At 37.8% G+C, this 26,935-nt stretch overlaps 1 protein-coding gene across 1 annotated transcript in view; it reads left to right on the top strand.

Moving 5' to 3' along the window:
• Positions 1-3,981: 3,981 nt before the first annotated feature.
• LOC149535962 (very-long-chain aldehyde decarbonylase GL1-9-like) overlaps positions 3,982-26,935 on the top strand; it is a 38,838-nt gene continuing 15,884 nt past the window's right edge. The window contains exon 1 of the mRNA XM_089804215.1: positions 3,982-4,622. Within this exon, the coding sequence (XP_089660341.1) occupies positions 4,392-4,622 (231 nt within the window). The 5' untranslated portion in view covers positions 3,982-4,391. The remainder of the gene's footprint in view (positions 4,623-26,935) is intronic.

Genomic DNA, 26,935 nt, shown 5'->3' with positions numbered 1-26,935 from the left:
CTTATTAGTTTGTCCAATCAGGAGCTTTTATTTATTTATATCCACTTTTCACTATAGACATCTTTTTTTTGACATTTTTGCAAATTTAGTGTAGTTTATTTTCATGCAATTTGATTGGTCTATGTGTGCTACAGTCATGAGTTTGAAAGTTTTTAATTTTTATTTTTTGCACATAAAATAATTTATTTTTCTCTTTTTCCAAACTTTAGATATTAATACTAAGAATAATAAATAATAATAGTATAGTCATGAATTTGAAAGTTTTTCATTTTTGTTCAGAGATGACATATGGGTCAACATTCGTCCTGTGTGAGCATTAATTGGGGAATTCTCTAGAATTGTTGTTTCCTTATTTATAGCATTGGTTGATTATTTATAATTCACATTTCTAAAGGCTTTTGTCTTTTGCTACTAGAGTACACGGTTTGTAGAGATTTCTCTATTCTTTTTATTTGAGATTATATTGTGTTCTAGTTGTATTATTTTTTGTGATGATCATGTTTACATGGTATCTTGTTGAAATGTATCGTTTAGAATATATTGTGTTGTAGTTGCATTGTTTTTTGTCATCATCATATTAACATGAAATCTATTTATGGAAGCTGGTCCAAATCTATTGTTTATAATCAATTTTTTGTAAAAGAATTGAGTTTTTTGTTTGAAAATTTGAGATCTATGATCTATTGTGTAGAATCAAGTTCTTGTAAAAGAATTGAGTTTTTTTGCCAAGATTTGTGTAGATATTTTAGATCACAATAATTTAATGCACAAAATGGTTCAGAAGTTTACCAAAACACAATCAAACATGGATCTGGTGAAGTTGTTGGGGAAACTCCCTTAAGAAAGGTTGAAAAGCCAAGATCACAATAATTTAATGTACAAAATGGTTCAAAAGTTTACCAAAACACAATCAAACATGGATATGGTGAAGTTGTAGGGAAAACTCTCTTGAGAAAGGTTAAAAAGCCAAACTCAATGAACTAACATAGCATCACTAGTAGTATATTGTGATTCCAATGTGTTTGTGATTGTTGCCACTGGAACATTATGATTCACAAATGTTTGCCATTAGAAATATCTTCAAGTTTTATGGAGATAAGGGTTGAATGAAAGAGTAGATCATTTTGTAGAGAATACAGAAGTGATACAGGAAGAGGCCTATGGAGTTTTCTACTCAAATAAATATGAAATACATGATTTTTCATATAAAATACATAAATAAATGGAAAATGAGGAATAGAACTGAAATTAGAAATGAATTTTAGAGCCTTTAAACATAAAATGGTCTAAATATAACATAATTTTCTATTTGTTTAAGAAAGAATTTGGATTATGTATTTTGAAGTATGAGTTTTTATTTTGATTGAAATAAGAGATTTTCAAATAAAAGGTGATAATAATATAGTATATTATTTAATATATTATTACTTTGAATTACTCATTAAGATTTTGCAATGTTTTATTAAATTCATATATTTAATCTATTATTGTTGTGAATTAATCATCAAGATTGATAGTCTGCTATTGAAATACTAATAAAAAAATATTAATGTTTTAGACATATATTTGATGACATGACAATTGTAGCAAAAGAACCACACTATGACTTACCAATAGTTAGATTCTACATTCCACTACTTAATGTTTGTTCCATTAAAATATGTTGACTTGAGAATAGTCAGATTCTACATTCCACTATTTGTATAGCAAACAAGATGAGAACCAATGGTTGTGAATACATCATGAATAGAAGAGTGGTGCACCTTAAGTTTGACCTATAATGAAGATCACTTTTAAAAGAGGGCTTCATGCAATTGAAAACCTTATACGTTGTTTATTGACTCCTTCCCAACAAATGGAGATTTAACAATTTCTCACAACAAAAGGTAAATATGACTAGTCACAAATTAGCATTTATTTAAAATATTAAAAGCAAGTTATTATGAGACAATTACAATATACTAACATGCACAAAATGGAATTTGCAAGTATCATGAATAGCTATAAAGACATATCAAGCTATAAATAATGGCAGTTACAAAAGATACTAGTCAATATAAAATAAAGTGTGTAAACAAACAATGTATATGCATGAGTCTCATATCCAAGTACACTCTCTATGTCATATATGTATAATGAAATAATGTATATGCTTTGATATGCTATAAGACATACTTTTGTTCTATCAAATTGTATAACATGATTGAGTAGATGCTTTGCTAATGTAAACTATTATTGAAATACAATGAAAAAGTGCACAACACGCTTTATCCTATTACATGTCCAATGTATAAAACACTATCTAAATTGATATTTATCATATGCAAAAACTATACTTAGGCAGGAACTTTGACGCTTTGTGTCCTTGTTATTAGTGTAACCATTTCACCTTGTCAAAATATAAGTACTAGTAGCAACACTCTTTATTACATAATGTCATGACATTTGTTTGAATCAAATACATTACTTTCAATAGAATTGTCAACACCTATATAAAAATGTTCATGTCAACTATCCATCATGTATGTTAAAGCATAAAATGGAGGAAACTTGATTAGAAAAGATGACTCTTTAAGAATATATGAAGAAATAGAAAATGTGATTTTCTCTATGTCATTATCAAAATACTATTATTACATATATATTATATATTATTATTATTAGTGTAACCATTGTACTTCATTAAAATACAAGTACTAATAACAACATTATATTTATTATTATTACTATTACATAATATCACATGACATTTATTTGAATCAAACACATATAGATATATAGATAGATTTTTAACATCCACAAGGCTAAAAATAGCCTATGGGACAACCTTCTGACTAAACTAGCTTTACTAATTCAGATCTTTTTTTGTGCGAGTTGATGATGAGCCCACCTAACTTATCAAAGTACTCCTCGTTGAATAAATCGTGCCAAGAGCTTCCAGATATAATGTCCGCAAATTTGAACCTAATTTACTTATACACATCAAATTCTAACATAAAGTGTTGTTCTGTTTCAACCTTCCTAGCATTGCAAAATGTGCAAATTCTCTCTTTCCAAGACTCTTTTGGCCTCTTCCACTGACCGGTCTCACATCAGAGTTGATGACAGTTGGTTCTGAGTCGTGCAATGAGACTTTTAGCTCTCTAAGACATGTTGGCCCCTATGTATGCCTTTTAAAGTTGATCACATGTGGGGTTGAACTTGCTGATATAATAAGTTTTTTTCCTTCCAAGTCCTTTACCCCAAATCTTCTTATAGAATTTCTCCATAACAAAGAGCTTTATTTCTTTATTATTAACGAGGCACATATTAAAATGGATATTCCATTTGCACATCCACTTGATGTTTTGTTGCATCCATGTCTTTTTACGTTTGCACAATGTATCATCAAAGACCATTTTAGGCCATCTATCTTCACACATTTTTTCAGTCCTTTTTCGGTAGCTAATGAGGCGAACCATAGCGATTGTCTCAATAGGTACATCCCCCACTTCACTTAACATAATATCATATGAGACAGTGTTCTTGATTTTAAACTTGTTTTTGATCCAACGCTTCTAAATCCTCTCAATTTGTTTCCATCGTAAGGCTGAAGTGCTGCTGGCCCATATTTCACATCCATAAAGAACAGCTGGTAACACAAGAAGACCAAACAAAGTTTGAATAGTTTTCCAATACCAAACCTCTGCCTCGTGACGCCTATTTTGAAGCGCATAAAATTTCAACATAATCCTCAACCCACTAGCTAGCTTTGAATTGAAAGAATGTAATAACACTTGCCAAAAGAATATTGGTACATTCATATTACATCAAAAAATTAATAATAATAATAATAAATATAGGAAAAATCCTTAAGGAGCCAATAAGATTGATCGACCACGTGAATGTGTCCATCAAATTCAAATACAAATCCTAATCCTAATCCTAATTTGAAGGCAAACCAAAGGTTTATATTGCCCGTACTTTCAAAACAAGCACTCCAATCATTTTCAACCCTGTTTTTGTCAAATAGATCCGATTAAAAAAAGAAAGAAAATCCCTTATAAACGGAGAAAGAGAAAGGGTTTTCGAATCCGCATTGAAAAACCCAGAAAGATCACTCGTCTGTTTTCATCCCGGGCCCGAAATTAACTTGTCAAATTCTCGTCTTTAGCTGGGTATTTTCTTCCGTTAAAAATTTGAGTAGAAAGATGGATCTACCATACGCATCTGCTAATCCGACACTTAATTCTATCAATTAATGGGGCTACACTTCTCTTTTCAGTGTCGTTGATCGTTGGATCTGAGCTAGGCGTGAGAACAGACGTTGAAAGAAATAGCAATGTGTAGGTTTTGAGGTTGCAGCAACATTTTAGTTCATCAGGCCATTTAAAAATTATTTTATTGAGAAGATGGTTTTTTGGGAAGGTTATGTGAGCGATGAAGCGATGGGGGCATTGGCGCCCATTGTGGTGTATTGGATATATGCGGGGGCATATCAGATGTTGCCACCGTTGGATCGCTATCGCATGCATTCTCGCAAGGAGGAGGAGCTGCGCAATTTGGTCGCTCTTCCCACTGTAATTAAAGGCGTTCTTTTGCAGCAGCTTGTTCAAGCCACAGTTGCGCTCTCTCTTTTCGCGGTTAGATCCTCGTAACTTCCTTATTTTAGTTTTAGTCTTTCTTTAATGGAATGCATTGAAGAATTTGACTTGTTAGTGCCACATAACTTAGAACTGGGCATCAGATACTTTTGATTTATTTCATATTGTAAAACACATGAAGAGGCTGTTAGCTCAAGATTCGAACCTTGGACCTACCGTTTAAAATGCCGGAGTGCATTGGTGCTGAGCTGAACGACCGGCGGCTTTACAGTCACTTCTTTTTTTCACATTTGAAAAAATGCGTGTGCTGTATGCAGGTGGTGTTATTTTAGGACTGCAACTCATGAGCTTCCATGTCTGTGTTGGGGTGCCCAACCAATGAGCTACATTGCCCTGTCATGACTGTTTCTCTCTTTCACATTGCTCCTTCAGGGTTGTTCCTCTGTTTCACACTCCCTCTTTGCAAAGTTGCTCTCTTTCACACTGCTCATTCATAATGGTTTCTCTCTTTCACATTGCCAACACATTGCCTGTTCATGGTTATTGCGTTCTTGTATATGTTTCCATTCTGCCTCATACTGCTCAGTGTTCTCCTTCACGTTGCTCCTTAATGGTCATTGCTCTTATTTATCCTGCACTTTCACAGTCATCTTTCGCTCTCACATTGCTCCTTCTTGGTCGTTGCTCTTTTACACCGCCCCATGATAATTATTGCACACTTATTGCAATGTCATCATCACAGCTCTCTTCAACACTTACTCATCATGTTCATTGCTTACTTCACACTCATTCTTCACGGGTATCACTGTCTTTCACCTTGCCTCTCTTATGGTCATTAGTTAAGAACTCTAGCCTAGTACCTCCAGTTAAGCGTGTTGAGCACTTTGTTGTTAAGTTACTGCCCATGCCAGGTTTGGAGCATGAATTGTTCATACAACAGAGACTGTCATTGTGGAACTCCTTTTCAAAGTACTGTTGGACCTAATTTTTTTTAGATTGTAGGCAATTTGATTGAGTGTATGAGAATCAAAGATTAGAGCACAAGTTGTTTGAAAACTGTTTGGAGCCATTTGACTTAACAGGGTATGGATCATCAGAGTGATCTATCTAGAATGCAACTTTCACTGTGCATGTAGATTGAATAATTCCAATCGACAAGGGAGGAACAGCAAGGTTGTAGAAAGGGAAGGGGGGATGCGTCGGGGAGAGGTGTATTGGGAGGGGTGTGTCTAGTCAAAATGGCTCATGAAATCTAGTATCGAGTAGTCCAATTTGTTGATTATATCCATAATGATTTGGATTGCATTTATCTAATGTGTTTTTATCAGGATGATTTAATAAATATAGGTCCAAGTACATTGAAAACAAGGGGGGAAATAACATCTAACTGTAATGTCCCCTTTCTAGCATTCATAGCATGATGTTGTCGTTAGCCTATTTCCCCACAGTCCCGTAGGCTAACTAGGACATTAAAGGGGCTTAGAGGCCATTTGGCCTAGACAGTTTCAGTTGCAGGTCTTTCTGAGGGGTTCTGAGGCAACTTTGGGCATACTTACTATTTATAGTAAGTCATCTTGGACATGGCCGGACATTCAGTCACAGTGGTATGTCGATGGTAATTGTTTAAAATCGACAGGAAAACTTATTTATCATTGATAAGATTTGTTATGCATTGATAAAGCCATTTTATAAAGTTAAATTTAAATATTTAACTTTATTAATGCATAGACTATAGTTTGTGGGAAATATTTAAATTAAAAGAGTTCCCTTTATTTTTATAACACATTGGAGACATAAGGTACATAATGGGAGTTATGTTTTATCCCACATTGAGAAAACGAAGGATTGAGCTCTTGTGAGAACACTATAAAAGAAATGGAAGAGCTTTTTTTTTGTATGCTTGGATGAAGATTAATGTTATGTTGCTGGATATCTGATTATCGGGCTTGGAGGACGGAATCCCTCTTTGCTAGCATTCTCTTCGCTGTTGGAAGACACAGTCAGGAGGATCAAGGGTGTTTTCACTTCAGGAAACACACTGGGTTTCATTTGGGGCGTTTGCATAAAGAAATTTACAAGGGTTTGAGGTGCAGATCTGAAGTTAGTTATTGCTATAGTGCCGCATGAACAGTATTTTGCTACAGTGGGCATGAACAGTATCTTGCTACAGTACGGCGTGAACAGTGTTGGTATCAAGTTTACTTGTTTTTCCGGCTGATTAGAAGTTTGGAGGGCTGGCCGACTACATCTGCAAAATACTACGGCAACTAATTCCAGGTTTCTTCTGTCAAATTTTGATATTTTGCATAATAATTGTTGAATACAAGTCTGAATAGTTGTTGCAGCCTTTAAGGCAGCTGTAAGTGCACATCTACATTTAAAAATCACCCTTTATTAGCAGATTGAAAGAGTTTCCAGATATTCCATATACTATTGAATGTGTGCCAAGTGTTTGTGAAAATGTTATGATGTGTATTATGCATTTTAATGTCACTTCATAGTTGTTCGTAAATCTACTCATTGGAAAGCAATTTATTGAGGAAATCAGCTTTATGAGTTTGCATACAAAGTGTTTGACAATATTCCTTAAGTTAAATTTCTGCAAGTCAAAGTTCAAATCAGGGGAGGATATTACACTAACATACAATGTACAAATGATTAAGCTCATAGAATAAATGGAAGAGTTTTTCTCTTTAGTGTGATGAGAAGCCCTCATGGCCAGGTTTAAGAAAAGTATGTGCAAAAGTGTCCTACCTCGGTTTAAGCACTCCCAGCCATTGTGGTAGTGTTGGATGAATAGAGAGCCACCATTTGAAGTAGACTTATAGTTGTTCCCTTCTTTATATCTCCGTTTTAACCATCTTGTGCAATGCCTCGTGTTAGAGAAGATTGAACATTAGTATAGGAGTTTAGTTGCGATCAACTAGAGCTCCAGTGGATGATTTTGTGAAGAATGTTTTACCATCAGCGGCTTTATATTTACTATATCTTTTTCACATTTGAAAAAATGAGTGTGCGAATTTATACAGTTGAGGAATGTGTTACTATAGGATTGCAACTCACGATTTCCATGTATGTGTTGGGGCTGACCAACCAATGAGCTACATTGCTCTGTTGTAACTGTTTCTCTCTTTCACATTTCTCCTTCAGGGTTGTTGCTCTCCTTCACATTCCTTCTTCACGAAGTTGCGCTCTTTCACACTGCTCCTTCATAGGGGTCACTCTTTTTCACATTGCCAACACACTGCCTTTTCATGGTTATTGCTTTCTTTCACATGCCCTCAATATGCTTCATCTTGGTTATTGCTCTCCTTCACACTGCTCATGCTCATCTTTCACTCTCACAGTGGTCTTTCTTGGCTGGTACTCTTTCACACTGCCCCATTATAATCCATACCTATGGCCCTGTCATTGCCTTCGCTTTCTTTCACACCACCCCTTCATGGTCATTGCTCACTTCGCACGGCCTCTTTTTGGGCCTTAGTTTAGAACTCTGGCCCAGTACCTTCCATTTAGGTTGTCAGGCACCTTCTCGTTAAGCTACTACCCTTGCCAATTTTTTCACGTGAAATGTTCTCAACGAGGATTGCCATTGTGTCATTCTTCTTTGAAGTCCTGTTAGATCTAGCTTTTAGGTTGAAGCCGATTTTATTTGAGTCTATGAAAGTCAAAAGTTGGAGCACAAGTTGTTTGAAATCTGTTTGGAGCCATTTGACTTAGCAGGGTATGCATTATGGGAGTGGTCTATCTATAATGTGATTCTCATGTTGCATGTAGATGGAAAAATTCCAATGATGTGTGCAATTGATTGATAAGGGAGGAATGTCAAGGTGATAGAAATGGAAGTGGGGAAGGTGAGGGGGAGAGGTGTGTTGGGAGGGATGTGTCTAGCTGAGTATATAGTTATCGTACAAATATAGCTCAAGTGTTCATAAAGTCTAGTATTGAGTAGTCCAGTTTGGTGAGTAACTCCATAATGATTGGGATTGCATTGATCCAATATGTTGTTATCAGGATGATCCAACAAACATAAGTCTAAGTACAATGAAAACTAGAGTAGATGAAAACTAGAGTCTAGAAGAAGGGGGTAATAGCATCCAACGTACTATGTACTAATTAAAGTAGCTTGTAAGTTGCAATTTAAACTAATAAGCCTACAAATAGTTAAGCTTATATATTAAATGGAAGAAATTTCCTGTTTGTGTAATGAGAAGCTCTAATGGCCAGATTCAAGAGAAGTTTGTGCGAAAGTGACCTACCTCGGTCTAAGCACTTGCAGTCATTGAGATAGTGTTGAAGGAATAGAGAGCCACTATTTGAAGTAGATTTGCATCTGTTCCATTCTTTATATCTCCTTATCCATCTTGTTTAGTGCCTTGTGGGAGTTGAGATTTAACATCAGTATAAGAGTTTGATTGCAATTAACTCGAGGTCTAATGTATGATTGTGTGAAGAATGTCTTACCACCAGTGGCTACATAGTCACTTTTCTTTTTCTTGCAATTGTAAAAATGAGTGTGCCAACTTACATAGATGAGGAAGCTGTTATTTTAAGACTGCTAGTCATGAGCTTCCATGTACATGTTGGGGGTACTCAATCAATGAGCTGCGTTGCCCTTACATGATTGCTTCTCTCTTTCACATGTCTCTTTAATGGTTCTTGCTCTTTTTCACTTTCTTTCTTTGCGAATTCGCTTTCTTTCACACTACTCCTTCATGGTGTCTGCTCTTTTCGACATTATCAACACACTATCTTTTCATGGCTATTGCTATCTTTCACATATCACCATTATGCCTCATCCTGGTCACTGCTCGCCTTCACACTGCTCCTTAATGGTCATTCTCTTTTTCACCCTGCACTTTCACAGTCATCTTTTACTCTCACATTGCTTCTTCTTGGCCTTGCGCTCTGCCCCATTATGATCATTGCACACTTACTGCCCTGTCATGGCCATTGTTCTCTTTCACACTTCCCTGTCACAGACATTGCCCACCTCAGACTGCTTCTTCACGGATATTGCCATCTTTCAACTTGCCTCTTTCATAGTCATTAGTTTAGAAGTTAAACCTCTAGCCTAGTACCTTCCATCTAGCGTGTTGGGCTCTATGTTATTAAGCTACTGCCCTTGCTGGGTTTGGAGCATGGATTGTTCTTGGAACAGAGATTGTCATTGTTGTTAAAATTTAGAGAACAAAAATAACATAACTGAAATGCAAAACACAAGAACAGATAACACATGTTCTTATCCTGGGAAAACCCTCCTCACCGAGGGAAAAACCCAGCCATGCCAAAAGATGATTCCTTTATTAAGTTTCTTAAAATCATATTACAATATCTCTGCACTGTCAGAAAACCTTCAATTTATCATGATCATGCAAAGATCAGAATTCATAAACTCAAACATTGTATCGTGTTCCTAATTTACGACACATGAAATTACTTTCTTTTAGGTTAATTACTTTAAAAAAAAATTCTGCATATACACACAGTTTCAATAGAAGTGATGGACTTCACAAAAAACTGATTACAAAAGGAAACTTCTTCGTCGATTATGACAGAATCAATCACCAAATCTTCTTCTTATTGATGTCTAAGATTTAGGTTCAATAAGTATTTAAATCAGAAATACAGACAGAGATTGGCTGCAGATAAAAACAAAAACAATATATAGAATATCTCCCTTAATACTGTTATTGACTGAACACACAAAGCATATCACAAACTGTCTGCAAATCTCCAATACAGTCGAGTTTCCTCTCAACATTACACACTAACATGCAATCTCCGGTAGACTCTATTAATCTTCACCATGCGAGAATGAATACCAAAATTTTAATGGTCGCAGCATCCCAAGTATGAGCAATGGGAACCAAAGAAACTCCTGCCGTCACAAACATCCACTGCAGCAGGGTAAGGTAATTGTGAAAAGGCACACTCATAAAGAGTATTGCAAGTTAACACCAAATGAACAGACAACAACTACGTACCCTTGGGACACGTACTCACCCAAAAAGCCAAGGTTTTCGAGACGGGGACATCCCTGGGACGGGGGGACAGGTATGGGACATCCCCCTGCCGTCCCCAGTTAGGCAAAAAATGCAGGAGATGTCCTTGGTACTTGGGGACTTCTGGGAGAAAAAAAGGCCTTGGTACAGAAATGGGACGTCCAAAAGTCCCTCGACTGTATCGGGAACAACCAGTCGTTCCTGTTCTAAAAAAAATTTAAAACAAAAAACTTTATTTTGTTTGTCCCTATGTGGTGGTCCAATGTGCCCTGCCCCTCCAAATGCCCTAAAAGGTCAAAAACAACCACATTGTGGTTGTTTTGGCATTTGTTTTGTTTTGCTTGAAGTTGGAGTGTGTTGCAGCTTGTTGGGGTTTTCATTTTGTGAGAAGAGGAGGTGACTTTTTTTGCTTCCATGGTGGCAGAGGCAGAATAGGAGGAGCAGTTTGCTTCGTTTTTCTATATTTTGTTTTCTATGTTGAACTTGAACATGATGATGAAACTTTATGGCAGCCCTGTAGCCTTTGGGCATATATAGATTTCCAGATTTTTATGATATTTTTCACTGCTAAACTTATATTTAAATATTTTTATTCACATATTGATATGCATATTGACAATTGAGTATTAAAATCGGTTATTATTTCCTAGATGGCGTTGAAATGGTGTATGTTAAGGTTCTATAATGTTTAAATGACATGCTTTGTGCTTAGTTTCATATGAATAACATGTATATTTGCAAATTTTAGTGTATATTTTAAAATTTCCCTATATATATAGCAGTCCTCGTTTGTCGTTCCACCCCATCCCCAAAATCACCAAAAAAAATTTCCGTCCCAAAAACCCGTCCTGCCATCCTCATCCCGGATACTCGGGGCAACATAGGACAACAATATGAAGATCATGGATGTAATGTGGCGGCTGAGTCACACAAAAGACAAGTAAAAATGCCGACATAGAATGTGTGATCGCATAGTGCCAGGGATAATTATAATGGTGCTGGGAAATACATTACCGGTAATCATACGGTGCCAAGTCATCTCTATTACCATGCCATATCATTTCATATCCATTGAACGCAATGTAACACCCGTAATTGCTGGGGAAGACGGATTAATGGCATTTGATAGAAATCCACACTAGACTCAACATAATAACACCACATAGTGACCGGTGATGGTTACGAGAGAAATACAATGCAACTTTTGCATAGCATATAGTGCCTCTGTTTATTGTCACGGGTAAACTGGTTTAGTGTATACTAGGAAAGTAATGAAGCATAACACTGAAATAAGATAACACAATGTTTCAAGAGGCCTTATTGCTCATTTCTTTAATATTTATTCGAGTACATCATATAACACCTGTAATTGCTAGGGAAGACGGGTCAATGGTGTTTGATAGAAATCCACGATAGGCTCAACATGATAATGCCACACAATGACCAGTGATGGCTACAAGAGAAATACAATGCAACTTTTGTATAGCATACGATGCCTCTATTTATTGTCACGGTTAAACTAGTTTAGTGCATTTTAGGAAATTAATGAAGCATAACACAAAAATAAGATAACACAATGTTTAAAGAAACCTTACTGTTCATTTCTATAATATTCATTCTAGTACATCATATGACAATGCTGTCAAGAGTTTTGGTGATATCTATTCCCGTTCAGGAGAATGTACATATAGTATCCGAAGGGTCGTGACTCAACCGTTGCATTCTAACTTTCTCTAGTATGGGATACTACCGAACACATAATCAATTATTAACTATTGCTGAAAGACTTTACAAATATTACTGGCAACATCATCCCTCCCAAAAAAAAAGTCGTCTCCTGATGATGAACACAAAATGGAGACAATTCTCAATACATAACATAAAAGAAAACAAGCTAAGATGAAGTGGAAGGGAGTGTCGTTGAAGTTGGTTGGAATGTTGGAGGGTTCAACTTCTTGCACAATTGATACACTTGCTAAGTATGGATGTCCAAATTTGCCTGAGAGTTCGCTTCGACTGCCTCCTTTAACATTAATGCAACACCTTGTAGTTCAACCTTCTTTCTATTGCATGCCTCCTTGGCTGCGACTAACTATCTCTGCTACACACTTCTCCTTTATAACCTCTACTAACTATGTCTCCACCATACACTTCTCATGTGTAACCGCTTCTAGTTGTGTCTCTACCATACTCTTACCCTTTGTGGCTGCCTCTAATTGTACCACGAGTGTTGCTGGCTCCTTTGCCCAAGCTGTCTGCTGAGTGGCTAGCTATCTCCTCCCGAGATCTCTTTGCGGCTACCCTAGCTTCCTCCCTAGCCTCCTCACGCTGCGCTGCAAACACACTCTGTACAATCCACTTGCCTCTATCAACCACATTGATAAGAGCAATGGGATATGCCTCTCCATCCTTGTCGAATGTATCATGTGCTGGCTCTTCCTTTACCGTTTGTACCTCAACCTCTACCATCGCTTTTGGAGGACATCCTCCCTCCGCTATATCTACTACCACTGCAGGTGTCGTTTGTTCTTCGCCTCCTGTACCCTCCAACTCTGGTACGACTACCTCTTCCTATGCTGCACTATTCAACATCATCTCATCAGGATGAAGGTTTTCTCTCATTGGGGATTGGATAGAAGGTCCTTGAGTCATCGATGTAAACCTAAAACCGCTGCAATAGACAATCACTCGCACGCCCCATCACTGGTGGAATGTGTCCCTGCCTAGGTGTTGTGGAATGCTTTCTGACTTGCTTAGTCACAGCCATGGAGTTGTCACTCACCTAATTGACCAATAGTGTTGCATTAACTATCACCATGACATCTGACCCAATCACTTCTAGTTAGACTTGTGGCTCTTGTGGCCTGCTACCCTCTATCTCCTGAGTTTCCATCACCTCAACCTTCTTAGTCACATCTCTGGATGGAAAATGTTGTAGCTATGTAACCCCTCCTCCTACTGAAACTTTATTTGTCGTCTGAGGCATCCCAGAAATCAATAGAGTACTCCCCCTGTCAAGTGCTGCTACTGGGGCTTCCTTCGTTATTGTGGTCATCCTCTCTGGTATGACCAAGGGGGCTCTCTTTGTCGTTGCTGCCGCTAGAGTCATAACAACAGGTGCCTTTAGTTGGCCAAATGTTGGGATGGGGGTAGTACTGGCTATGAGCATCAAATGCATTGTGGAAGACAACATAGGGCGTGCAAATAGTGACGGAGGCTCGGACACGAACTCTACCTCTTCCTCCTTGTCAACTTGAGTGCTATCTTTGGCACTCTCGCTCTTAGATGTATCCTATTGTCCACTATCGGTGTCTGTGTGATCTAATCTTGCATCTATCTCCTGTATGGCATGTTTTTGACCTGCCGCTACTTTCTAGCCACCAGGCGTATCTAAGTGCCACCATCTCATAATGGGGGGCTCGCTATGTGCCAACTCTCCCACTCTAATCTCCTTCGACAAAATTACATGCAAGTTCTGTCTACCAAAACGTCTAGAAGTAGCCCGATGGTGTAGTACGACATATAAAAAGTCTTATGCTACACAGTCATGAACTCATACATACACTCTGATAACAATGTGGCCCAATTATATACTCTATCGCAAAATAAATTATTCATCAGGGAGACCTGCGGGAAAGAAATATCAAAGGCACAATTGGAACCTGTCTGTCGACTCTTAACTACGTCCGTTAAACATCTCCAATGGCCTTGCTTAATAAATGAATTCTTTATTCCCCTATTTTGTGAAGACTTTCTGAGTGACTCCTCTACGTCGGTGAGGTCATCCCTACAAAGCATTTGAATATAGAAATCTTTTGCCTCTAGAGTTATTCTCGGTGCCTTCAAGTCGATCTTGTTCCCTTTTTGCTAGCAATCCAAATACCCTTCTAAATTTTGCCACAGTGAAAGAAATCTCTATGAGATGGTTCATGTAGGTGATGGTTCTCTTCTTCAAAAAACTGTCAAATGTCTCAATCATTGCTTTCAAGGGACCTTTAAAATCCTTGGTATAGAATATAGTGTTAATGTTTTGTAGCTTTAGTCGGGTAAACCTATGAATAATTATATATGAGATATAGTGTTCATTATATATGAGATATAAGGTTATTATTATGAGGTAAATTTATAATGATATATATATATATATATATATATATATATAAATTATGTAATTAATGAATAGACATGTCTATTCATAACCTTATTCCCAATATAAATACAACGGAGATATCTGCAGTCGAAAAACACATGCCAAAAACATGGCAGTGCAATTACATTTGCAAGCAATCCTTAGATAACATGGTATCAGAGCCTTACTTGCAGATGTAAATCGGAAATAAGGATTACAAAGAATATAATCACACAATCTAATTGTTGGAAGGCATGCATGGTCATCGAATCTTCGCTAAGAAAAACAATTGTGTAAGTCACAACTCGTTTTGTACACCAGATGTTTTTGGTCAAATTGCTCTTATTATAGTTTTCGCTTTTGAGCATATTTTAGGAAGATCAACTACTTCTCATCTGTCATGTCAGCTAAAGCTAGTGGAGAAAGCAATCATCACGATAGGTTTCCTGATAAATTTAGAGGTTGGCCTATAAATTTGTATGGCTAGCTTGCAAACCTGGCAAAGATATGGTGGTGGGACTTGGCTTTTCAATTCAAGGATTAGTTGGCTCTAATTTGTAGGGAAGAAATGACATTGGAAAAGAAGACCACGGTTGTACCCGCTATGAAATGACATACATTGCCAGCAAAGACATTAAAATCGAAGTAAGGGAAACAAGTATTGTAGTGGTGCGCATATTGGGTGTTTTGGGGACATATCTAAAGGAGTTAATAAAAAAAGTAGAGGGCAAACCCATCATGCCATGTTAATCCCATGTTGCACATAAATTAAGGAAGATTTGTTAAAAAAGAGTACCTTGTCCAATGAAATGCACCTATGCAAATATATATGATGGAAAGCATGGTGATAAGTCTGACATGGAGTAACACCGAAGGAAACCAATTCATTAAGGAGTTATAAAGCCATTCCATAGATCGACATGTTAGTGTTTTGTCCAAGTGGTAGTTCGGGCAGTCACCAAGTGGCAGTTAGGGCAGTCAAAGAATAATATGCATATGTTTGGTTGCGGTTTGCAAACGGGCTTTGACACCCGAGTCTGACAATCACGACTAGGTCAAAATCCAAAGATCATCGCCCATGACAAAAAAAGGTAATGTGCCTATGGTAACAGATCGATTTGACTTGGCAGTCCACGGATTCCAAACGGAGACAAAAATAAAAGGTATTAATGCAGAGCCTCCCAATTTGCATCGGTCTTTGGATAGACCAAGAAGAGGATCGATGGAGTTCGTGCATGTGACGATGTACTTTGTATTTGCCACCAAACCCCAAAGTACTACATGGGGTTAAAGATAAGTTTATAACCCATAGCATTTTAAGTTAAAATTGAAGTCTTATGTACAATTACTAGTTGTGTTAATTGGAAAGTAAAAATGATATTTAATAAACATGAATTATAAATTTCTAGTTATATTGTTAGACTAATTAATGCAACTTACCAAATTTGGGTTTTGACAATATAATAATGACAGTAGTAATCTAAAAGATCATGAGAATTCTTTGTCTATTTTTGTAATGGGTAGGGAGTGTGTAAATCGCTCATGCTGGGGCAATATGGGACCCATGTAGATTGTGTCCAAACTCGAGCAGCTGTAAATCTACCATCCATTACACAAATTGATACATGGGGAATATTGCTATTATCCATAATTACTAGTAGTATGTAGTGAATATTTACTAAGTTTAAATATGATTAATTCTACCAAAAATTGAATTCTAAACGATCTCATTTGCTCTCAAAGACCAATTTAAGTTGACCTAGTAGAATGGGATATATATTTGTATAGAAAGGAACTTATATAATTATTATCATTGAGTATTATATTAGTCTCTTTCTTAGACGTACTATAAGAGCTATGTGCCTTGATCTTTTCCTCCAAGAATGTTCTTGCAAGAAAAGGAGGATTGATATCAAATTTAGGTGGAGTCTAACACTTCTTCAAAGGTAAAGGAGCTTAGATGATTGATGTTCAAAGGGAGTCAAACACTTCTTCAAAGGTAAATGAGCTTAGACGATTGATGTTAAGAGGGAGTCTAACACATCCGTTTGAAGGAGTGGATAGAGGATATGTTTTAGTTCCTTGAAGATCTTGATCATATCAGAATTAGAGGGAGTTTTAACTTCATGTAAACATTTGGTATCATGCGAATGATTGCATGATTTAATGGGTCTACCCCCTGTGTACATCATGAGGAAGTGATGACTTCCGAATGATTATCACTTGTATTTGCAAAAGTTTTTGATAGGTGACGATCTTAAAATAACTTAATTTTCTATTATGATGTATATCTTACAATATCTATTTAGATCATGATAGATTATACTTTGTATGGTGGATGTTTATATGGTACACATTGTGAGAGTGCGTGTGCACATACCTTGTAAACTTTATTGAGTACTTGGGTGAATATCATGTGTCGATATTCTGGAAGACCAATACTCATGATATTAGATGTGATATCAAACCTTATTGAGTACTTGGTGAATATCATATGTCGATATTCTGGAAGACCAATACTCATGATATCAAATCTTATTGAGTATTTGGTGAATATCATAGGTTGATATTCTGGAGGCCAATACTCATGATATCAAATGTGATATCAGAGTATTTGGTGAATATCATATGTTGATATTGTGGAGGCCAATACTCATGCTATCAAATGTGATATCAAATGGTGGATATCTTCTGATCAAAGATATCCTTTAAAATTTGACATGTCTAATATTGCCAATGGTGTAATATTGATCCTGTGTTTATCCTTCCTAGCTAAGAGGGAGTGTTAATGTTTTGTAGCTTTAGTTGGATAAACGTATGAATAATTATATATGATATACAAGGTTATTATTATATGAGATAAATTAATAATGATATATATATATATATATATATTTGTTATTATATTAATTATGTAATTAATGAAGGGATATGTCTCTTCATAACCTTATTCCCAATATAAATACAAAAGAGATTGCTGCAGTTGAAAAACACATACAACAAACATGGCAGTGCAATTACATTTGCAAGCAATCCTTAAAAACTTAAAATATAGGCATTTGGATAACCCACTATACTCGTGCTCGCCGCAAATTGGCTTTGATGACTTTATTGTCTGCAATCTCAGCACTCTCATGCCACCATCTTCTATAGTCCAATTTGTTCAAGCCTTCAAAGGTTATTGTCTAGGCCGTTACATAATCTTCCGCAAAATTTGCGGATGCCATATGCTGCCCTTGTACTTTTGGTCTTATTTTTTGCTTTCTTGTGTCCGTGCGACCTGCAACTCGCATGCTTGAGGGCAAGACTTGTGTGCCCTTGTTCATGTTTACTCTGCTGCTACTAGAATCTGAGCCACCCACCTGTAACTTTGCCTTCCAAGTTCATTTTCTAGCTGATTGCATAACTATTTTTTATCTTTTGTGTAGGAAAAAGAAAAATTGTTAGGGTTTGAAATGAATTGTACAACTCCAATTTTCCTCTTGTCGTGAGCCAAGTGTGCTGGTACATGGAGCAAGCTGGTCTATTTTGCCCTTTGCGTATGGTATTGTATTTGTACTTCTTCTTAACACCTTCGTGTGCCCTACAAGACCCTGTATGGTCCTTCTAATGCTCGACCCTGTTTGGTCCTTCTAGTGCTCCTCCCCCCATGCTGTCTTTGTGTTATGCTTTTTAGTTATCGTGCTGCAACCCTTGTCGTTGTGTGCACAATTGCCACTGCCCTATCGCTATACCTTGGACTATCATATACCACTGTCCCTTTTCCAATTAACATTGTATGTGTGCTCTTGGCGGCTTTATTGGTACTTCACTTTGAACACAATATGTGTATAGACACTCCATCCCTTGGGTTACTGTTCAACACCCAAGTATCACTCGGTGAATTTATCATCCCTTTTTGAATGATTCTTGTCTTCTCCATCATTGTACGGTGTCATTTCAGGTCCCTTTAGCAGTGTATGTTTTCAACGCTTATCCTCCAGTGATGTTTGGTCGAATGGCCTTGCTGGCTGCTTTCCTCTTTTCATTGTTGTATGGTGAACAAGTGTGAACTTGTGGGCCTCCTCTACGCTGTACGGTGTTGTTTTTGTTTCAATTGTTCGGTGTTGTTCTTCGATTGTACAATGTTACCTCTGACATGGGTTTACATCGTACAATGCTTGTTGATTTGTTTCGTGCTTTCGGGTCCCAGGCATACGGTAGATAGTATTTTCCCTTCCGAATGCTTCACTTTTATTACTTCATCGCACATTGACACCTTGTTTGATCGTACGATGATGTACGATGACACATTCTCAGTCACGCGTGATATACCATCACCTATGTTTTTGTAGTGCGGGCCCATTTTTGTTCGTATGGTGGGCTTTTGCCGTTTTCACCTATCCTTTTCTGAATTGGTTTCCTTATTTTGAGTTTTTTTTTTCTTTTTTTTTTTCAATTTTTGCCCAAGTCTAAATTGCTTCGCCTATCAAGACGAGAGGTGCTTCTCCTCAGACCCTCTTGCCTCTCATGATAAATTTTCAGTTTTGAACCATTGATGGAGTTTGGTATCTACCTTCCATCAAGAGTTTATAACTTGATTCCCCCATTATCACCAATGATCCGTACCTTGTATAGTCTTGACTCCTAACCATTTCACTTTGAACTTGCCATGTTTAATCTCATTGCGTCCATTGTACTTGAGCACTAACTGTCCGGGTTGAAACATTGTTCGCTTTAGATGTTTATCATGCCATGCCTTACGACGAAGTTATGCCATCTCTGTTGCCCATTGTGCCATTAGTCTTCGTTCCTCTAACATATTCAACTTGTATAATTTCTCTTGGAGGCTTTCTATATCGCCAAGTCTATTTTCGATTGCTATCCGGAGGTACAAAACCATAAACTTTGCTAGTACTACAACTTCTTATCCGAACTTTTGTTGAAATGGCGTTGTCACCTTGTACGTTGTGCAGTACGCCCTTAGTGCTGACAAAAACTTTTCCTCCTAGTCGGCCTGTTCTACCTCGCATGACTTGTATATCATTGATAGGAGGATCTTGTTTATTGCCTTCGCTTGGCCATTGGCTCATGGGTGGTACAAACTCGACAAGGAATGGAAGATTTTAAACTCATTTGTGAGTAGCCAAATTACATAATTGACAAAGTGACCTCCCCTATCATTGGTTAAGTGGATAGGAATGCCATAACGTGTGATGATCTGCTCAAATAAATTCTGCCGTACTTATGGCTTAGTTATTCAACAATGCCCATGCGTCTACCCCACTTGGTCAAGTACTCCGTTTCTACCACCACATATCTACACCTTCTAGCCTTGCTCACCTTCAGCGGTCCCACAAAGTCAAATCCTTATTGTTCAAGCAATTCTTGGGCTTGTAAGGGGTTGAGCGACATAAAATCTCTTTTTAATGGTTTGCCTGTTCGCTGGAAGTGTCACAACTAACCACCCACTCCCTAGCATCATTGTACAACATATGCCATCATAGTCCTGCCAGGAGGACTTTCCACCTCGTCGTGCCTGGTCCTAAATGGCCCCTTGTTGGACCTTTATGGGCTTCTTGCAAGACATTGTGTACATCCTCCTCCATCATGCATCTCTGCAACACTTGGTCTGAGCCCATCTTGCATAGGAGTCCATTGATTAATTGGAACGTTCCTCTTCTCAGTACATGTTTCCGTTGCTGCCTTGGCGACATATCCCTTAGAAACTGTGAAGTTGATAGATATTCGCCAATACTTTTGTACCACTCCTGAAGGATAGCAATTCGAAATAAATTTGCATCGAGGAAGTCATCATTGATTCCTTTTGGTGGCTCTCCTGATTTAATTTGAGAAAGTTGGTCTGCGGTGACATGGCTCTTCCTTGACTTCACAATAGTGGTGAAAGTAAACTTCTGGAGCGGTAGCAACCATCCGCTTACCATCCCTTGTATGATACGTTTGTTCACCAAGTACGTCAATCCCTGGTGGTCCACGTAAAACGTGAATGACGTTGCCAACAAATAGTGGTTGAACTTTTGCACCGCGTACACCAGCCCTAGAGCTTCCCGTTCAATTGTGCTATAGTTATTCTCGGCCCTAGGCAATAGTTTGCTGGCGAAATAGATAGGATGATCCATGCCATGATCACTTGTCTGTGCAAGAGTTGCAACTATTGCAAAATTGGACGTGTCTACATGCACGTGAATTTCTTTATCCCAGTTGGGATATGCTAGGATCAGTGCACTAAACAACTTGGTCTTTAGTTCACCAAAATAAGTCTCTTGCTTTGTACCCCAAACATAGGGTTCCCTTTTTCTTGTCATCTTGTTGAGGGGCAAGGAAACTTGGGCAAAGGTCTTTATGAATCGTCTGTAATAGCAGATGTGCCCTAGGAAAGATTTAACTTTGTTGACATCAGTCGAGGCCTCCATCTCTACTATCACACGTACTCTTGGCTCTTGATTTAACAGTGTTTAAAGAACTAGGAAGCTGAAACAAAATACATCTAATGGTAGCTAATTCCTATGATTGATGCATTTGAGTAGAAATTGGGCCAACTAACAAGGCAACAATTCCTCCTACTCTTTAGGCTCTGCAGGACCTAGGCAGGTAAACCTTGGATTCACATAAACATGACAAGTGCTAAACATATTCTAGAATCCAAACAAAACAGATATGACCCTTGATTCTTCTTTACTCATGCAATAAGATAGATGTGCAATAGCTGGTTACACAACCTATGAATTCACAAGTTAAGTGGGGGTCTTCCTTTCAACTCTACAACATAAAAGGGAAATGTCATTTTGATTAAAGATTGCAGCTAGATCCCTGAATGAGACAACAAGAACATGCATTCTCCCAACTGAGATCAATGCCTAATCAATTGGGCATTCTAGTCACAAGAGATGTAGCAAAGTAACATAAACTTATGAAATGACCTAGATCTACAAAATGCTGCCTTACAACACTTCATAACAGTGATTCATACTTGGCCTACTTATCAAAATCCACATGTAATACCAACAGATCCACTACCTCTATCAAGAGAATTACTCAATCCATTAGATTGAAGCATTAAAGAAGGTGTATCTCACAGCAAGACACTGAAAATAACTGGGAACTTTGTTCATTTCACTTGGAAACCTAATTGGTTCACAACAATGGAGAGAGCCAAATTTGAAATCTTTTCCATTAAAACCCTGTTATTCCTCATTTACAATGCATACTGTTGACATTCCAATCATGTTTGTTATTAGTGACATACACTTATTCAGATTGTGAGCTCATACCAAGCATCTCAGTGTATGCTGAATTTATCAGTGCAAACTGAGTTGGACAGTGCTCATCGAGTTTGCAGTTGATGTGATGTGAGTTTAGTGTTAACCGAGCTACACAATGTTAACCAAGAGACTTAGTTTATACCGAGCTCAAGGTGATAGCGTTTATCGAGCTATACAGCGTGAATCAAATGATTCAGTTCATATGCCAAGTTTCACAGTATTCGCTGAGTCACCAATGCAGACCGAGTTCACGACTACTTGGAAGTGATCAGTATGGCCCGAGCTTCTATGTCTACTGAGTGCATGACGATGCCAAGCATTGACAGTGGATGCCAAGTATCAGAACCTCATTGAGTTAGTCTTTAGAGCTCGAGTTTCTACACTTTGGCCGACTTTGTAATATTTGTGTAAACTTGTATTGTGGCGGACTTTGTAATTGTGTAATTGGATTGATATATATGTAATGTATTGTATCACATTCAAATAAGTAGAATATAGAATGGAGAAGTAATGTAATCATAATAGAAGAGCAAAAGAGCGAATTACAATTGCTACAACAGTATAAGGAGCAGCAAAGATACATCTATCACAGCAAGGTGATTTGTACAAGCAGAGAAATCTCATTCAGCAAAACAAGTTGCAGATTAGAGATCAGCTACTGTTTCATCCTAATAGGTGGATCAGTCAAATCCTTTAACAAGGTAGACCTAACAGTCTTATGTAAATCTCTTTACCGAGTGCATACTTCATTGTATGTTTGTAAATCCTTTAGCAAGGTGGACTTAGCAATCCTTATTGCTCCTAACAGGGCAGATCATCAGAAGTGATCATTGTAAGCCTTAACAGGCCAACTTTATACTGCAGTACTAAAGCTTGTGGGTATCATCCCCACCCCAGTGTTACTTTCTATTTGGAAGGTTTTTGGGTCACCAAATCTTGTGTTAAAGTGTTATGTATGCTTTCATGTTTTCAATTTCTCATGCATGCAGTTAGATCATAATTCATCTAAAGGATTAATTGCTATTTCGGATAAAAGTTTTGGAAGTTACTGATTCATCCCTCCCCTTTCAGTAACTTAGCTTGTCATAATATTTCCAACACGTACATGACTCACAAAACAAAACACTACCAAAGATTCAATACCAGATTCATAATTCTGCTCTAAGAAATATACAATGTGCTGTTCATACACAAGAAAATGCTGAAAATGGTGGAAACACAGCCATGGAAACTTGCCCAACAAGCTGGAACCAACCCTAGACAATGAGAGAAGAGAAGAATATGTACTAGAAGAAGAAATCCTGGATCTGATCTGATGATGCCATTTGTCCTCTTGAATCTCTTCCATCTTTTGAAACAAAGCCTCTCTCCTGTCCCCCCAACTAAAAATGGATCAGATCCCATCATTTGGTTGCAACAACTTGAGAAAAGATCCCCAAAATGATGAGAAAACCCCTCTTGGAGAATACCAGATCTGTTGCTAAAAACCTAACTAAAAAGCCCACCAAAGTATCACAACAACAAAATAATGGTGCTGGCACTCTCCTTTCCAAATTTGGATACAACCCAGATGGCAGATTTGTAAAATGATGCCTCTTAACTACTACAAAGATGCCATGGAAAAAGGCAAGAGAATACAATTGAAGAAAGCCCTTATTGAATAAACCTCAAAATATCTCCTTCATGGTTGGATCTGCACTCATTCTACCAGCAAAAATGGAAAATTCATCTTCTCCCCTTTCCAACAGTATATGACATATGTTTGCTCAAGATTTGAAGCACAAACCCTCCTCGGAAGATATAGTAGTCTAAAAATTGTGTGCAGGCCCTTCTCATTAAAAATATGCAGACCTGTAAATAAAATGTGATTGGTGGAAGTTTTCAAGTGCAGGGCCTACAATCTTCATCTTATAAAGGTTTAATTCCTCTCACATTTTGGTATGTGCACTCACATTCTTATGGGAATGAACTCAAATTAATATTTAGAACTTACCCTTTTCCCTCTACAATTTGGCATGTAGTCAAACCGGTCAACCTATAGATGACACGTAGCAACCCATGATTGGTCTGCTTGTCCTTGTTATTTGTCCAGTCATCTTGCCTGTAGATTGCTTGCCACGTCATCGCCACATGGCACAATCTGATTAGCTTGCAGATCCACCTCATCATCTCTTGCCATTTGGGTGCCGGTGCCAATGGTGCAATCTCGTGTTTTCGTAATGATGTCATAGGTTCTTGCAAAATCACTTGATCTTGCCATGTGTCTGCCACTGATGTCATCATCTACAAGGTCACCTGCCACGTGTCATCCACTGATTCGTTGGACTTGCAAACTTAATTGCCACTAGGCCCCACCTCACCATGTCTCTACCTCCATTGCTTGGGACCCACTTGACCATGTGTCTTCATCTCGCATTTTCGTGTTCCTTCTCCAGGCTGTCCTGAAAACTTGAGATTGTGCCATGTGTCCATCTGCCTCATCACCAACCATTGGGGTCCCATCGCCACGTGTCATCGTATCGTGTTCTTGTGTTATTTCTATTTGAATCGCCCTTGTTCTTCTGGAAACACGATGTCGCGACACTTGTTCCGCTTGCCTAGTTGGTCTACCTTGGGAGGTGTGCCACATGTCATGTTGTTACTCGCCTACTCGAAGTCTAGGTCATCTCCACATCTGTGTGCCAAGTCATTTAAAATTATTATTTCGCACCGCTTTAGCCTAGTGGACCCCACACACGGATCTTCATCTTCATGTCTCAAGACAAGCACTTAAAACAACCATTGAGTGAGCGTTGGTAAATAAAGACGTTTCATATCCCCAAAGCCTTGTCAATATGGGATAATTCAAAAAACTGATATTTTCCCTTTTACAAAGACGCCGCTCCACTGGTACCAACAACAACCTCTACAAATGTTATCTCACATGAAACGTTTTAGACAACTTTTAGAAAGCGCCACTGCTGAAGGAATGATCAACAATCGTGAGTTCTGGGACCTCCATGGGATATTCCATTACATAAAATTATGCTCATTGTGTTTATAATCCTAGGCTATGAAAACAAAATAGACTATTAATGAAGTCCATCCGACCTCATCTTTGATTGATGCCTTCCAATACGTGGAGAAAACATGCTTTTCTTACGGATACACACGCTAGAAGAAAGAAGCCATTCAAACATGGCAATACGATTCAACTGCATTCATCTTTGCTTTGTGCATTTCCTTTGGTTCTAACGCTGCTTGCCCTCATTTTGCTATCGTTTTTACCAAAATTTGACAATATCCAAAACATGTTGCAGCATGGGCCATTGACCTTACTTCAATAGGCAAAGATGCCCTCGTCCATGAATCACAAGCCTTACCAAACTAAAACGCAGCTCCCTGGTGCATCAACATCACGTGCCCTTTGTATTTTGTTTTGCTAAACCACATCTTCCACAACCAATCAAACTTCCTTGTGAATATTTCCAAAAATGTGCCCTTAGATTCATCGGGCCTCATTTGTATTTTCTGCAACAAGAAATTGCATTGTAATCTTGCATTCCACACTTTACTTTGGCCTGTGACTTGATGAATGGCAGCAGATTTTCTCTATTTGGATGCGCGTAAGCCAAACTAGCATCTCTATTAGTCAACTTGGTCATGATCAGGCCTCACTCCTCACAAAATGATAAAAGATTGTCCAAACAAGAAAACACTCTTTGCGATTTTCGGTGCAGGTTGACATATCTCTGTATTGGAAACAGTGCACTCGTTTCATATCGTCCTTCCAAACATCTGTTGGCAAGAGAAAAGAAATGACATGCACTTTGACTCATCCATTATTTACAACATGGATCGGGCCCTACAAACTGCTGCTCACCATTTTGTTACCCTGGTTACCTTTGGTTAAAACCTGCACCAATGCCCATAGAGTACGTGCCCCAAGTCAGGATAGTGTCAATTTAAAAAAAATATATACTCCATTTAATTTCTGGCTTTCAATTCAAGGACTATCAAAGCTCTCCGCTCATAATAGATGCCCTTTATGAATACACTAGATCGCTGCACTAATATTCTAGTGCTCAACTAGCTACCTCTGAGGTTTTAATCTGGCATTATGATCCTGACATACAAACTCTTACCCTGAAATTTATAACTCATGATAATAACCTAATGAAGAAATTCTAACTACTGAAGTAACTCATTTAATTATAACTTGAAATTGCACCAACCGCAATATGATGATTTGACTAATCAAGGTATTTAAGTCACTGAAACCGCTTAGTTCATTTTATCCTGCAAGTTGAATATATCAATCAATAATAAATTGCCTTCCATCATGCCCAAGTAAGAAATTTTTTCACTCCTTTAATAACTTTCCAGTTGAATAAAAAGTGTCACTTAAACTCTATTGCAGTGTCCCAGTAAAATAAAGTCGGGTCCCAATTGGATCTGGCTAAATTCCTAGTGGTGGAGAACTTGTACTCTTGAAAGAGAGGTCACAAGTTCAAATCCCACTGGGGGGTAGGGTATGTACGCCTCGTTTGTAGCGCCAAGCGCCTCTCGAAAAAGAGTACGAGGTAGTCCCATATCACTGTCACCATATGTAAACCCAAAAACTATGACATAGTGTCGTGGACTATAAAACCACCTTACCTTTTTTCTTACCCCTCGAATTGATCCACTGAACCCTGCACAATCTTCATACGTGTTTTGATCACCTCTGGTCACCAACTGATCATTAAAATTTGCATTTCGAACTACTTCAAAGAAGACTCCCCATTTGATGAATTGCTGGCTTGACCAGCTTTAAAGACTTACAAAATCAAATGACTGAGGTCCGACACTTGGCAAACATGTTCATTGGTTCAAACTCTTGCATCCTGCAAATTTTTTTCTTACGACTATATCAGGATCAGAAGATATCAACTGTTGAAAATGCTCCTTTGAAATTGATCTGCACTCAAACATGTT

The sequence above is a fragment of the Cupressus sempervirens genome, chromosome 10 (assembly GCF_028749045.1).
Source record: "Cupressus sempervirens isolate cs-2001-9-10 chromosome 10, ASM2874904v1, whole genome shotgun sequence".
Lineage (NCBI taxonomy): Eukaryota > Viridiplantae > Streptophyta > Pinopsida > Cupressales > Cupressaceae > Cupressus > Cupressus sempervirens.
This window is presented reverse-complemented; position numbering and strand designations above follow the sequence as displayed.